The sequence below is a fragment of the Eretmochelys imbricata genome, chromosome 20, assembly GCF_965152235.1.
Source record: "Eretmochelys imbricata isolate rEreImb1 chromosome 20, rEreImb1.hap1, whole genome shotgun sequence".
NCBI classification, from domain to species: domain Eukaryota; kingdom Metazoa; phylum Chordata; order Testudines; family Cheloniidae; genus Eretmochelys; species Eretmochelys imbricata.
Window position 1 is genome coordinate 3,216,139 of NC_135591.1, and position 15,584 is coordinate 3,231,722.

Genomic DNA, 15,584 nt, shown 5'->3' on the forward strand with positions numbered 1-15,584 from the left:
GGAGAACCCAGCTCCCCTTGGTCCAGCCACCCCAGTGCTCCGTTACCTTGACTCTTAACCATTTGTACCTTTAGCGCCAGGGTGGAATTTTTCTGGCTTCAATTTCCAGTCAGCGGATCTTACTGTGACTTCGTCTGCTAATGTAAAGAGCACCCGGAATCTTTTCCCTGTGACTTTTCTCGGCAGCGATAAAGATTTTTAGAAAGGCTCCCGCGCCAGGTCCATCAGAGCCCTGTGTTCAGCAGCTGTAAATGGCAGGCCTGTGGCTCAGCACCCAAAATTGGGGCCAGGTTTTCAAATAGCTGTTGGAGTAGCCAGATGGTTCCAAAGCGATCAGCCCTCAGCAGCCGTCCATTGAGAACTGCTGGGTGCTGAGGACTTCGGGGGACTCGGCGGTTCGTTTGGAGGCCTGCGACTGTAAGCTCGTTGGGGGCAGAGATCTGTAAGTTTGTTCAGCTCCCAGCACAGTTGGGTCCCTAGCCGCTACCGAATTGCCGCTGAGAAGTGGCAGCCGAGTTCATTTGGAAATCTGGGTCCCAACGCTCAATTTGTCCCTGTGGTTTGCATGGCACCACCTTCCCCCCCGAATCCTGCCCCCAGCATGGCCTCTTGGGAAGCAGCCTTCCCAGGCCAGACAGGCCGTGACTCTTCCGTCTCTTAAGGGGCCGCTACAGAAAAGTGGGATGGGATGGGGATCGCCGATGCTAGCTTTAGGTATACCCCATCAGTTGTGGCAGCTAGAGAAAGGCAGATGTAGTCCTGCCTCCGCATGGGGGGCTGGGCTTGCTGACCTCCTGAGGTCCCTGATGGGCAGGACGCCTGAAGTTTGTCTCCTGCATGTCCCGTTAACATACTATTTAATTAAGGAAAATTGTCCCCTGGGGGCAATGTTTATCCATCAAGTATTTTGCTGCTACAGAGCGTGTCTTGTTCTCAGTGGGGAGGGTGTAAGGAGGAGGGGGGAGAGAAATTCCTTCAGATTATGGTATTATGTACATGTATCCAAGGGATCATTCCTTTAATAATAATAATAATAAAAAAAAAAAAAAGGAAACCAGTGATATTTGAGAGCGCCTGGGGACTGCATTCCTGAGACGCTTTCGTTCCCCTTTTGGGGGCGTTTTTGAACCAAAACATTTGCACTCGAGTCTGTTTTCCAAGTTTTTATTCCCTAGAAACCACTTTCCAATTGACTTTTTTTTTTTTTTAAATGACTGCGTTCGACCCTGCAGCGTGTGGCTCGGTTACAGAGCAGCACTGGATGTACCATTCCATCCCTGCCCCCAGCCCTGTTCGTTTCTGATCGGGCTTGGGTGGTTTTTGGTGGCTGCGGAAGACTTGAATAACATGGGCGGGTTTTAAAAAAATAAACCCATGCAGGGTTGTCGACTCCAGCTGCTTGGTGTTGGTGCTCTTGGTTAGAGTTTGGTACTTTTCTCCTCCTCGTGGCTGGTCCCTTCCAGGCAGCTGCCTTCATCGATCGATGGTAACAGTTCCGAGTGAAATTCTGGACCCTCTTGACATCCAAACTCCCATTGATTTCAGTGGAGCCAGGATTTCACCCAGGTGCTAGGGCTTCACCCTGCCACAGTGTGCTGGAGCGGGTCAGGACTCTTTTCCTCCCCAGAACATTTGTGACTTTTTGTTGAAAAAACAAATGTCTGCCAAAACCTGAGAGATTCGTATAGGTGAAAACTCCCATTTCCATCAAACTTCTCACCCCTCCCCCCCCCCCTTTTTTTTTTTTTTTTTTTTTTTTGAAGCAAAGACAAAAGCTCAGCCTTCATGTGTGAGAAATCCCCTTGAAATCAGTTCAGAACGGTAAAGGCACTCCCATCTGTAAGGGCTGGTGTGCACACAAGGTGAAACTAAACCAGGAACCGTTAGATCATCTCATCTGACCTCCTGTATAATACAGGCTAGAGGATTCCTCCCCCCGGGCCCTCCTGTGTTTAGCTTGGTGACTCCAGTCCAACCTGCATGTGAACCAGTTTAGCTCAATCTGGTAATTTACCGAATGAAGCCAAAGCAGTGTCGGTACGGTGAAAACTGTTTCAGCATTGGGGACGTGAGCCAGTGTAATGAAATCACTGCGACATTTTCTATTAGAGAGAAACCTGGAGTGTAGATAAGGACTTGGGTTTGATTGTCTGCTGTAGAAGATGGCTAAAATATAATGACACAATTCTGATTTAAAAAACCAACAACAATAGCATCTGCTCGCTCTCAGCAGCGGATCTGGTCTCTGCACCTCAGCTCCATCCCAGCTGCCAGGCCTCCATAGGCATTAATCTGCAGGACGTAGGAATGGCTCCTTATCTACACTCCAGGAGGGCCCGGGGGGAGGAATCCTCTGGCCTGTATTATACAGGAGGTCAGATGAGATGATCTAACGGTTCCTGGTTTAGTTTCACCTTGTGTGCACACCAGCCCTTGGATGGAAAAAGTGTTGTTCTGAACAGCTGCAAAGACCTGGCGCCCGTCCAGCTCAAAATCCTTCCTGACCACTAGCAAGTGATCAGTTTATGCCATGAAGCTTCTTTTCCTGCTGAATTAATATTTTTGAGGGACCTCCAAGTCTATGCATTCACCTCTCTTAACTGACTTCCCTTCCCAAAGGGTACCATGATGCGTGTCTGATCTCTCAGGGCTGTGAATTCCACAGATTTTATTACAGCTGTTTCAAAGCTGTGTTGAAATAATTTGTTTTCCTTTTGGAAGATTAGTGCAGACTCACTTCCTTTCTATTTCAGGCCATGATTAATCTGCGGCTGTGGAGCATCTGACTCTCATGTTCTCGTAAACCACTGACCTACTGAAGCTGAGAGCTCGATGACTGTCTTTTCCCCAAGTTCATATTACTTGAGTTCCCTAGTGCGCTAGGTGCTGTACAAACGCAGAACAAAAAGACAGTCCCTGCTCCAAAGATTTTCCAATGATAATTAGACAAGACACACGAAGGATGGGAGAAAGGAAGGGTTAGTGGGGAAAACTGAAGCAGAGAGACATTAAATGACTGGCCCATGGTCACCCAGGACAGAAGGGAGAGGTTACAACGATCCCCTCTCTCTGAGTCTTCGCATCCTTATCCAAAGCGGTTGCACTGCTGTGCACTGTTAAACAGCTGCCAGCTCGCACCCCAGAGGGGGCTGCGTTTCAGAGGGAGACGTGAAGCGATTCTGGGAGAGGTTGGCTGCAAAATGCTTTGGGATCTGTTGGAAGGGAAAGATGCTGTTTCATGTACAGAGATTAATTTTTCTTTCTCCCTACTTGGAAATCCGTTTAGCTGAAAAATATCCGGCGTATGACATGGCAGGGTTTGCCCTAATAGGGGATGTATTTAAGGGGAGAGAGTGTGGCCTAGTGGACTGGGACTCAGGGAACCGGGGTTCTAGTCCCGGTTCTGGTACTGGCCTGCTGGGACCTTTGAGCAAGCCCTGAAAAATGGGGTTAAAGTAAAGTGCTTTGAGATCTGGGGATGCAAAGCGCTAGATGAGGACGAAGTGTTATTAATAAGCATGATCCTGCATCCGTTGACGTCAGTGGCAAAGGATCAAGTCCCCAGTGCTTTGCTGAATCGGGACCTTAATGCTGAAGTTACCCAAGGCTTCCTTTCAATCCTCCCACTGGACAGCTGTGCAATAAACCCACCAGATTTCAACTCTTTTAAGGAAGAGACTTTTTAAACCTTTGCTTGGCCAACGCTATTTTAACAGGCTCCAAACCAGGAAAACATCTGCCCAGGCCCCGGCACACAAGTTGCTGAATGAAGCTGCCAGCTGCCTGCATTGAGCAATTTGTCTCTTGCACAATACATGGACTTTTTTTGTGATTTTTTTTTTCCCCTGCCGCCCCCCCCAAAAAAGGGGAAAAAATTGCAACATCCCCAAGGTACATCTGAGTTACGGAAAATGCTTGTAGCGGACACGAGTGATGCGCCTTGTAAGCAGCTTTTTCAAGATAACAAGTTTTGTTAGATTAGAAATCAGCTACATTGCCTTCTAGGAATTGCCTTTGAATTTCGCCAGGTCCTCTTCCAGGAATTCTTTTTAAAAAAAAAAAAAAAAAAAAAAAAAACCAACCAGCCCCTCTGCCACGTAATTCTTTGGCTCTTAGACTTACATGTCGAAATTTGTTTTTGTAAAAACCAAAATGTCAGAGGAAGGTGGAGAAATTGAGCCCAAATCTTTTTTCCTAGTGACCAGAGATGGGGAAATTTTCTGGCTGGTAATTATCCTCCACTTTTCAGGAGAACCCAAGAGGAAGGATGGGTTTGGAAAATGTGGGTTCAGTTCTTACCTCTGCTACATATGCTGTGTGGGACTTTGCCTCTGTCCTCAGTCCCCCCTGCGGAAAAGAGAGGTAAATTGCAAGCTCTTTGCAGCAGGACTTGCCTGTCACTCTGGGTACCAACAGAATCTAGCACAGTGGGGAACTGATCTAAGTTGCGGCTTCTAGGCACTACTGTGACCTTAATAAATTTGGTTAAACCCTCTTCTTGAATCCCAGACCCTTGTCCCCAGGCTTTCACTGGGGATCCTTTTGTACGTTGCCTTAATCCAGATATTCGACTGTGCCATTTGTGCTACTCATCCATCAGACAAAGGATGACTAAGAAGTACCTGTTCCTCTGAGCAGGGCAGGGGTGTGGCTCTCCAGCCTCTTCTTTGCTTTGCAGATGAGAAGGGAGGCTTGCACTCAGGTTTGCAGGGATCAGGAGAAAGTGGATGGTGGTATGCCAGGGGAGATCAGAGATGAATGAGGCCCGATACATTCAGGACAACGTCTCAACATGATTGGCGAGTTCTGTTACATTTCAGGTGAAATACAGTTAACCCAGCCTGCATTTAGAAACACTAGACAGTGGGGTCCTGGTGCCTAATGGAAGAGAAACAACTGGCAGGTTTAAAGGTCTAGGTGGAGGGTCGGTAGGCAGTACACGGCTTTATCTGAAAATGAGTATCAATTTCCCAGGTGGAATTAAAAAAACACAAAAAGAATCTGGACTTTGTCTGCTCAATATATCAAACAAAGATTGTGTTTAGTGGTAGGTCCTATGCTTTGATTACTCTTGTTTACTTAGGGTAGCAAGTTATTAACTAACCCTATTTCCACATCTTTGAGAACACTGATGCTCCCCCCCACCCCCAAGTGGAAATAAACGGGCCTGAGGCCTATTAAAAATAACGAATGACCCCTAGCTCTGAGATGGTGCTTTTTATCAGTGGATCTCAAAGCGCGGTACAAAGTATCATTATCCTTGTTTACACATGGCAAAACTGAAGCTCAGAAAGGGGAAGTGACTTGCCCTGGGTCACTCATCAGGCCAGGAGCAGAGGTGGAAATAGAAACCAATTCTCCTAACCTCCAGTTAAGTGCTTTTTCCTTTAGGCTACGCTGTGTCCCCCGCTGGCTCCCGATTGTGCAATTGCATCCCCTGGTGTAGAGACCCCTGCATCCATGGGTAGCCAGAGACATGTTACTCTGGGCTGTCACGGCAGGATTGGGAGGCCTTGAGGTATGGAAAAAAAGAGGGACAGAGGTGAATGTTGTAAGTTAACTCTGTTGTCCCTGTATTCTTGGGCCCTTCAGACCCTGCCTGCCCACCTAAGTTAGAGCAGCCCCAGGGCTGCTCTAACTCCCAGGAGTCATGGTGAGCTGAGGATACCTGAGAATGCCCAGAGTGCCCAGGCCACAGCTCTGATCTTCCCCCTGTATGGCACCGGAGTTCTCATATCCACTCCACGCAGGGCGGGTCTAGGCCAACTCTACGCTAGACTTCTGCCAACACAACCGTGTTGGCCAGGGCCCCAAAGTGCAGAATTGCACCTTTGCGTGTGCAGCGTACTTGGCTTGGGAGGGCTGGAGTCATGTACCCCACCCAGATCCCAGTTTTGCCTGTATAAGCTCCGTCCACCTCTCGGAGAGATTTGTTGGTTAGTGTGTCAGGCGAGCTCTGCCAGCCAAGCCTTCCAGCAGCAGGCCTGGCCTTGAGGCTCCGGCCCATGGATCTTTATGAGGAGTGTTTCCAAATTCTCCATGGAGGGTCAGCGAGAGGGGCTGGGCGAAGGGTTTTTAAAAGCAATTTACATGTCCCGTGTTTGTCCCCAAAGCCGTGCGGTGAGTGGGGGCTGCGGGGGAGGAGGGGAAAGCTCTTTCTAAGCTAACGTTAGAGCTTTAAAATAGATGTGGGTAAATTAGCTTCCACCAAAAGCCCGAAAGGCAATCTCAGTGTAGCTGAGGCTCCACGAGAGAGTGGAATGGAAGAAGAAGAATGGTAAAAAATCCGGATTCCTGCAAGTGTGGGGGAGGGGAGGAAAAGGAGCGGTTTGAAAAACAAAAGCCTTTGAGGAAGCCAAATGCTTTCCAGCTGCAAAAATACAGCCCAGGAGAGGCTGGACGGCCTGCGTCAACGCAGCTTCTCCCAGCCGCTAATGGCAAGAGCGGAGGGGCAACCCCGGCCGCTCGGGGTTGGCCGCTGCAGCTCGTGGCCCGGGTTGCATTTGAGACCAGACTCAATGCAGTTTGCAGGGCATGAGTCCTCTTTGCTCTTTTATTATTCCCATTGAAGCTAAAGATGCCCCTGTCTGGCCCTATGGTGCTCGGAGCTGTACGTGCCCAGAGCGAGAGAGAATTCGTGCCCAGAAGAGCTGACAGTTTAACTAGACGAGGGCTGGGAGAGGAACAGAGGGGAAGTGGCAGAGTTGGGAGCAGAATCCAGTTCTCTTCACGCCGAGGCCGGTGCCATCCCAGCTTGGCCAGGCCCCTGCCACGCAGGAGGTCAGACTAACTGATCAGAGACGAGTCTCTGATTGTAGACGTAACCTGACTGATGGACGCGTCTCTTTCCGCCAGCCAGCGGGGCGTGGGGGGTTTTATGCCAGGAAGAATCCCTGATGTCCTTTCCTTCTGATGTCCTCCAGGAGTCGTGGTTGCAGGCAGGTTCCAAAAGATGGGGGCAATAAATCTTCATGCTTCGTTCTTTGTAATGTGCATGTGTGGTTTTTTCCTCCTTTCTCTTGCTTTCGCTCTCGCGCTCTCTCTCGGTCAGCACCGGTCCTATGACTCTGACTCAGGGAACGGTGCCGGGGGCCAGAAAGCTCCCATTCTAAATCCCTGTGGTAGGCCCTTCTCCCCCCTCCTCCCCCCCCGACCCCAAGCCGTGTGGGTGGGTCTCTTCCCCCCCCCTTCCTTCGGTCAGATGTTAATGAATCAGGGCTGGTGGGGGGAGGGAGGAGTATGGACAGTCTGGGTCAGGAAGCTGGACAGATGTTGGAGGAATGCAGCCCCCCCCCCAAGGGCCGGTGGGGTTACAGCTGACGAGGGAGGGGAGCGCGCCAGGGTCAAACTGGATGACTCAGCAGAGCGGAGATATTAAAGGCATGGTGCAACTCACCCCCCCCCTTCGCCTCCCACCCCCGAAACCAGGAGCACCAGGCGACACTGGCTATTAGCAGAGCAGCTGGTCGCCCTCCCAGGGCCTGCCCCGAGGCAGGCAGAGCGGGGTAGGCCTGTGTCACCTCCCGGCATGGCAGTGGGGGCACGTGCTTTGCTTTGGCCGTTCAGCGTTTCATCACCTTCAGCTGCGGTGCCGGAAGCCAGGGACTTGAAAGGGCGATGGCGGGCGAGCTCAGCCACGGCCGCAGCCTGACCTGAGGCACCTGTCGGGCATTGCCTGGCAATGTCGCAGCCGTAGAGGAGCTCTTTATTCTGAGGGGCGATGCAGTGCCCGGCGTAGGGATGGGATCACAGCTGAGTTCGGGGGGGGGGCCCCGTTGGGCTGGGCGCTGCACGGACACTTCGGGGGAGAGAGCCCTCCCCAAGAGACCTTGGAAGAGGGACCAAGTGGTGGGAGGCAAGGACGGCTTGTTCTCGCTTGCCCAAAGTCACCCATGCCGCGGCAGAGAATTGACACCCCTGGTTTCCAAAACAAACCCGTCTCGTTCCCCTTCCGCCCCCGTTTCCCCCCTTGTCCACCTGTGTGTGTGTTAGGGTCCAGCCACCGGAAGGTTAGGGCAGATTTTGTATCTCTCAGCCTCCACCCTCGAGGCAGCGGTTGGGCCCAGTGACACATGATGCCGCAGCTGCTTCCCTGGCCCTGCTGCCTCCATCCTAACCCCCTGCCCGGCAGTGCGTCGGGTTTCACGGTCAGCAAGGCCGGCGCCTATTCAAAGGCTAGGCGTCCTAGGAGCGCCGCAAGAGGTCCGCTGCAGCCAGAGCCTGCCTTGCCTGCTATGCATCTGGGTGGGGAGGGGAAGACGTTTCTTACGTCGTCGGAGCCGGATGGGTGGGCGAGGGAACTTCCAAATGCAGGGTCCCTGGCATCCCGAGTGCTCGCAGGCAGGGGGGCTCTTGAAAACTTGTAGCTAGTTTCTGAGGGTCTGTAAGGGGGAAGGGCAGATCGCTAGCCCAGACAGCGAGACAAGTCTAAGCATTGATGTGCAGGTGGTATTATCATCATGGGCCAGCAGTCCACAGTGCTAGATGCTGTATAAACTCCAGGGTCCCTGCACCGAAGAGCTCACAATCGAAGGAGAAGACAAGAGGCAGCAGGTGGAGACAGACAGAGGGGCAGGGGAGCACAAAGGGACCAACCCATGGTGGCAGCGACCTGTAGATAGATGGGCTGGTACATATGGGGCAGAATGTTAGACACAGATGTGGGGGATGTGGAGGAAGCTAGATGGAGAGAGAGGGATGGATGGAAGTTCCTGTCAGATTATAAGTGGTGAGCCTCGTCAGCAGGACTTACATTAGCAGAAAGAATCTATCTATCTATCTGTCTATCCCCATCCACCCTCTCTAACTATATCTACCTATCTACTGCGACCATCACTGTGGTATCTGAGCAACTTCCCACTTGCCCCCAGCGTTTCAGCCAAGGCGGATTCTATCCCCAATGTCCTCTTCAGCTCCATGGGCCACCCCCCCGCAGCAGTCGCAGTGAAGGTCCGCTCCTGGTTTGGCCCTCTCGCGGTTTGGCCCAAGAAGGCTGGGTTAAGATGGGCATGCTGGCTGTCCTTTAACCATGTGAATGCTGTGGGAACCGCCCTGGTTGCACGAGACAATAGGTGGATGCTGTTTTACTGATGGAGTTTTGTCCTTTGTTCCCCTTTCCCCTCCCTCCCCTTTTCTGCCCTGCTCTCCCCTCTTGGTACCTATGGGTTTCCTGGTGCTTTGCAGGCTGTGTTGGCTTTTTCCTCCCTTGGTGCTGGGCACAGTCGGCTTGTTTGGCCTTATCTGAGATTCGCTCAAGAACCAACTGCTCCGCAGGCGGGGCTGGGGCTGGAGAGGAAGTGGTTAGAAGCCGGGAGTTGATGCTTTGCTGTGATTTGTGTCAGTCTTGGCACTGTCTTTGTGACTGGAGTAAAAACCTTGCTACCGGCCACCAAAAACATTTCTAGAGCCTTTCCCCCTCCTTCCTAGCGGTGCGTTGTGTAAATTGACCCTCACCCCTGGCTGGTTTCTGTTTGGATTGCAGACCCGTGGGTGCTATCCAAGCGGGTGCGGGGGGAAGGGTGACTGATTAATTTGGCCCGCACTGGGCCATCTCTGCTTTTAGTGTCTGTAAATGTAACTTTTGCATCTGTCTGGTTTTTTTGTTTGTTTTTTAATGAGATTTTCAGCCTTCCCTACACGCTGCTGGGAGTTGAACAAAGCAGTTACTCACCTTGGAGATGTTTCATGTTAAGAAAGAAAAAAGTTCGGCTACAAAGGGTCTAAGAAACAACGAGTGGTCGACAGTCCGTGCCCCGAAGAGCTCACCATTTCAGTAGACGAGACAGAGGAAGGCCAGATGAAGGGGCCAGGATCCAGGACTTCTGGGTTCTTTTCACTCTCCCCCTCCCAGAGATAGGATCAAAAGCTGTCACACTCAGCCCCTTCCTCTGACAGCTTTGTCAGGACACCTGGGTTTTCTTTCACGTGCTAAGAGGGGAGGGGCATCTAGTGGTTGGAAGGTGGGGAGCCTGGACTCTTGGGATCAGTTCCCAGCTTTGGGAGGGGAATGGGGTCTAGTGGTTAGATCAGCAAGGGACTGGGAATCAGGCTCAGAGAGCAGGTCAGTTCAGAGCTGGGATAGAACCCAGGCATCCTGACTCCCAGCCCGGTATCCTACATGCTAGATCATAGAATCTCAGGGCTGGAAGGGACCTCAGGAGGTCATCTAGTCCAACCCCCTGCTCAAAGCAGGAGCAATCCCCCATTTTTGCCCCAGATCCCCGCCTCGAGGATTGAAGTCACAACCCTGGGTTTAGCAGGCCAATGCTCAAACCACTGAGCTATCCCTCCCCCCACAACCGCTCCCCCTCCCCCCAAAAAAGAGAAAAAAACTAGGGTTGTTGAACGAAGACATTTCTCTGCGCCAGGCGGCCCTGGCCCCCTAAGCCAGCTCCATGGAACGCTGACCTGTTTACAGGGGAGGAATGTGGGTGCTGTGAGTTTATCCGATTTAAGGGGCTTTCTTTTTTTTTTTAATCAGCTCCTTAAACCTGGCGTGCCAGGTTCCGACTCTCACCTGCATCGGCTCCTCGGGCGGATTAATGCCGCACGGTTCCCTGCCGCCTCCTGCTTTGCCTTGCCTGCGGGAGCCCGGGCAAGCTGCCGGCCGCACAGCGCTTCCCCCCCAGAGCCCCGGCTTTGTGCTGCGGCGAACGCGGCCCTCGCTGGAAGATTGCTCCCCCGCTGCGGCTTTTAGAGCCATTTCTCCCATCTCCCCTCGGTGCGGCCCTATCCTCCTGACGGCCTGCCTGTGACCTTGGAACCCGTTGGAAAGCTCTCCTTTTGCATGGGCCTGGGTCACCGCCGCCCGTGGGCCTTTGAACCATAGAGTCAGAGAAATGCAGGGACCTCGAGAGGTCGTCCCGTCCAGCCCCCCGCACTGAGGCAGGGCCCAGTCAGCCTCAGCCAGTCCCGGCAGGAGTTTGTCCAACCTGTTACAGTTAATCTCCAGCCCCGTTCGAACAGCCCTGAACAGATCTGAAGCCTGTTCTCAGGCCTCCCCTTTTCCTTTCTCAAGACAAAACCTGCCCAGGGTTTTTAACCTTTCCTGAGAGCTCCAGGGTTCGAACCCTTTGATCATTTTTGTCGCTTTTCTCTGGACTCTCTCTAATTTATCCACCTCTTTTGTAATGTGCGGGCCCAGAACCGGACCCAGACTCCAGCCGAGGCCTCCCCAGGGCCGAGTCGAGCGGGACGGTTTCCCCCCTGGATCTGTCGCACAACGCTCCTGTTCACACACCCCAGGATGACACGAGCCTTTTTCACAACTGCTTCGCACGGCTGACGTGTGTTCGATTTGTGAGCCGCTCGCCGCCCGGCTCCTTCACAGCTGTGTGAGCCGCTCGTCACTTCACCAGTGTGCTGAGGTCATTTTGAATCTAGTCCTGTCCTCCAAAGTGCTGGCAGCCTCTCCCAGCGAGAATCGCCCGCAGGAACGGGCACCTGTAGCAACGAGGACGTGGAAGAGTCGCCGCTGCAGCAAACCTCCTGGGGAGGGGAGAGATCGGCAAGGGGGACGGTAAAACCCCGGCTGGGGGGGACTTAAGGGGGGCACTGCAGTGTGTGTCCAAGGAGCTGATTGTATGTGCACTGCATGGGTTGGCCTGGAGGTCCGGGATGGCCGCGTGGTTTAGGGGGCGACAGCTCTGGTCTGGGAATGAGGAGGCCTAGCTCTGCTGGGTGACCTTGGACAAGCTGCTGCCCTTCTCTGTGCCTCAGTTTCCCCTCCCAGCCTTTGTGTATTTCGCATGCAGTCTCTCCAGGACAGGGACCCTTGCTTGCTACGTGTGGATACAGTGCCTAGCCCGTCCTGGGCCTCTGGCTGCTACAGTAATCACTCTACCCGTGGAAGGGGCAAATCATGCCCTGGCACAGCATCACTCGTGTGTGAACCCTGTGGATTTAGAAACTCCCTCAAAATGAGCCAGAGCCGGGGAGAGGCGTGGGCTAGCGAGCGGGGGTTTGTACAGGGCCAGATTTTCAAAAGCACCCAGCGCTTGACAGCTGTGGGACGAGGAGTTCTGTTTTCCGCTGCACTCCCCTCCTCTGTCGCCGGCAGGAGGTGCAGCGGCGTGCGTGCGTGTTGGCTGTCGCCCATCGCTGGGGTGTGCTTCTGCTGGAGACCCCTCTTCCACTCACCCTGGGACGTGCCCCAGCCGCGGTCAGACCCGAACCCAGGAGGGGCAGCATGGAATTGGGAGCTGCTGGGCTCCCACAGAGCTGGGGGCTGGGTGGTGTTTCCAAAGGGGCCTAGGGGGATTAGGAGCTGTGGGAGTTGGGGCCTGACTCCCTTAGGTGGCTTAGAAATTCCCAGTGGGGCGTAAGCCTTATGAACGGGGTGACCCTCCTCTCCGGGCTTCTCTGCTGCTGTACTTTCCTTCTCTTCGTTGTTCCTCTTCTCTCCCTGTTCTGTTCCCTGCCCCTTCCCTTCCCTCCGTTTCTCCGAGTCTTCCCCCAGTCTGGGCTGGGCCCCCTCTGCGGGGTGAAAGCAGGAGGCTGGTCTCCGTGCGCCTGTTGGCCTCTGCTGAGCCAGCCAAGGAAGGGGCCAGGCAGTGCCAGCCGGGGGGTTGGTTTTGATGCGGACCCTCGGGGTGTGATTTCCCAGACCCAGATTTCCGAGGGCTCAGCGCCTGCTGCTGGGGCCCAAGCCCCGCTCCCTTGGGGGCTGCAAAATCACAGCTGGCTTCGCAGGACAGCTCTGCTCCCAGTGGTTGTGATTTCCCGGCGCGCCCGGCTCCATAACGCTCGCCGGCCGCCTAACCCGCCTTTGTCCCGCCCTAGACGTGGAGCAGATGGCCATCGACTGGCTCACCGGCAACTTCTACTTTGTGGACGACATCGACGACCGGATCTTCGTCTGCAATAGGAACGGGGACACCTGCGTCACGCTGCTCGACCTGGAGCTGTACAACCCCAAGGGCATCGCGCTGGACCCGACCATGGGGTAAGGGGGGGGAGGAGAGGCCAGCTGAGCCGAGGGACCTGACGTGTGACCGTAACAAACCAATAGGAAACCGTGGTGCTGCCCCATGGTCAGTCCAACCGGCGGCATGGCTCACCCAGACGTGTAACCTCCCCCATGTCTGTCTGGTCCTTCCCGGTGTGTTTCCCATCGGCCCCAGCTGAGATCTGGGCCCGGCTGTGCCGGGGGTGGCTCAGAGCGAGCGATGGTCGCTCTAGCAAAGGGCTGCCTGGCCGGAGTCGCTCAGAGTGTGAGCACTGAGCACCCGTGGGCTTGGCAGGTGCAGAGCCCGACGGACGAACAAAGCCAATCGTTGCGAGAAGTTCAACTCCTCCAGGCTAAGCAGGTGAGGGCTCGTTCTTCCCATTTCACAGGCAGGGAGGCAGAGACTGGCCCCAGGTCACCCGGGGAGTCTTCAGCAAAGCTGGGAAGCCAAACCTGATCTCAGTCCAGCGCCGTTACCCCCGAGGCCAGGGAATATCAGCAAAACCCACCTGGTGTTTTTATTGCTGTGTTCTGTACCCAGGGTCTTTTAAACCAGTGGTTCTCAATCAGGGGCCTGGGGCCCCCTGTGGGGCCGCAAGCAGGTTCCAGGGGGTCCGCCAAGCATGGCTGGTGTTAGACTCGCTGGGGCCCAGGGCAGAAAGCCAAAGCCCCACTGTGCAGGACTGCAGCCCAGGGCCCTGAGCACGCCACCTGGGGCTGAAGCCAAAGCCTGAGCAACTTAGCTTTGGGGGGGCCCCCTGTGGGGTGGGGCCCTGGGCAACTGCCCTGCTTGCTACCCCTTAATGCCGGCCCTGGCTTTTATATGCAGAAAACCAATTGTGGCCCAGCTGAGTCATGGAGTTTTTATAGCATGTTGCGGGGGCCTCAGAAAGAGAAAAGTTGAGAACCCTGGCTTTAAACGACCATCAGAGACAGAGACTTGTGACCCCTCCCCGTTTTCTCCTGGGACGGTCCAGCTTGGGTCTGATCTTAATTTTACCCCTGGCACACTCAACTCATTTTAACCCCCCAGCAAGGGCTAAAGTTCCTCATCAGTGAGACTGCCTCCCCATCATGCCGGGACATTTGCTGCTGGCATCTCAATTCTTACCCCTCTAGTACATGCAAGCCACTGACCCACGCAGTACAGAGATGCCACTGTCAGCGAGTTTGCACCGTCTCCGTAACGGTTTTCAGGAACTAAGATGAGTCATATCCCCAATGGAGGGTGAACGTCTCTCACTCCACGTAGCTTTACATCCTGTGTTCAATTCAGGTAACGGCCCTCCGAGCAGCTGCCTTTTGGGAAATCTTGTGCGCCAGGGAGCTGGTCTGGTGACGCTGAGTCATCAGCGGGGCTAGCCGCGTGCTAGAGAGCTGCAGAAGAAAAGGAGAGCAGGAGTGGAAGGCGTTGTTTTGGGAAGAAATGGAGTAGTGTGTGAAATCTGGGCAGGTGGCATGTGGGAGAGTGAGTGTGTGTGCGTAATCCCACCATGCACTCTGTGCACACGTGTGTGGACTCCAGCCACGTGCATTCCCCTGCAGTCTCATCTCGACCAAACAAAACTTCGGCTACAAAGGAGGCTTGTTTTCCCCAGCACCTTTCCATCTCCAGGCTTTTTGAGTCAGGCCTTGTTTTGAGGAGGAGACGCGGCAGGTGGGCTCAGCTAATGCAGACTAGCGAGGCCTGGCCTACAGCTGGTGACTTGCCCTCCTGCGGGTGCAGAGGGACACCCCTGTGTGGAGTTGCTGTCCTGGTTGGCCAAGGCTGCAGAGACTGACTGTCACGTCTGTGTGTACATGCAGACTCTCTCCTGGGAAGCCATGACTTGTTACCATGTTAGAAAACCACAGAAATGTCTGGCTGGCTGGGACCTGGCGAGGTCATCTAGTCCAGCCCCCCCATGCTGAGGCTGGACCGAGTATCCCTCCGTGACATTTAAAGAAGAGCTGTTCAGTGCAAGCTCTTTGCGCCTCAGGAAGAGCAAGGCAACCCAGAGCTGCTAAAATCCCGTTACCCTCCGAGTGCGCTCGGGAAAATACTGGGGTTTAGCTAACGCCCGGCCTCAGTGCTCCGTTTTTCTCGCTCACGCCGAGAGCTCTGTGAAAGTCGTCCTCGTAGGCTTGTGTCTTCCTCCGCCCCGGCGGCCTGTCTGACGCGCTCGGCGTGTTTGTAAAATGGTTTTAGCTTGACCAAGAGAGGCAAGGGAGGGGATACTTTTGGTTGGACCAGTGTCTGCTGGTGGGAGAGACAAGCTTTCGAGCAGGGCTCCGTGTCGCTGGAAAGCTGGTCTCTCTCAGGAGCAGGATTTGGTCCAATAAAAGATACGACCTCACCCACCCTCTCTCTCCAAAACCCTGGGACTGATACGGCTACCGCAACACCGCCGACAGCGCGTTGAAGACCCCCAGTGTAGACAGCATGTGGACAGATGGTGTGACGAAGCGGGACTGTTCTTAATGTTTCCTCTGAATATTGTAGGGGTGCCTCAGTTTCCCCTAGGCATTTCTTAAGTCTCCCGGTGGTGGGAGAAGGGAGTGTAATTGTTGCAGAGCAAAAGGCCAGGGTACATAAATGGCCGACACTCTGTCTCCTGGCAACTGATGGCCTGGCCCTTCCCCCTTGCAAGGTGAGAGC

General features: G+C 54.0%; 1 protein-coding gene across 1 annotated transcript in view; it reads left to right on the forward strand.

Moving 5' to 3' along the window:
* LRP1 (LDL receptor related protein 1) overlaps nucleotides 1-15,584 on the forward strand; it is a 181,843-nt gene that overhangs the window by 81,081 nt on the left and 85,178 nt on the right. The window contains 1 exon segment of the mRNA XM_077838260.1: nucleotides 12,781-12,943. Within this exon segment, the coding sequence (XP_077694386.1) occupies nucleotides 12,781-12,943 (163 nt within the window).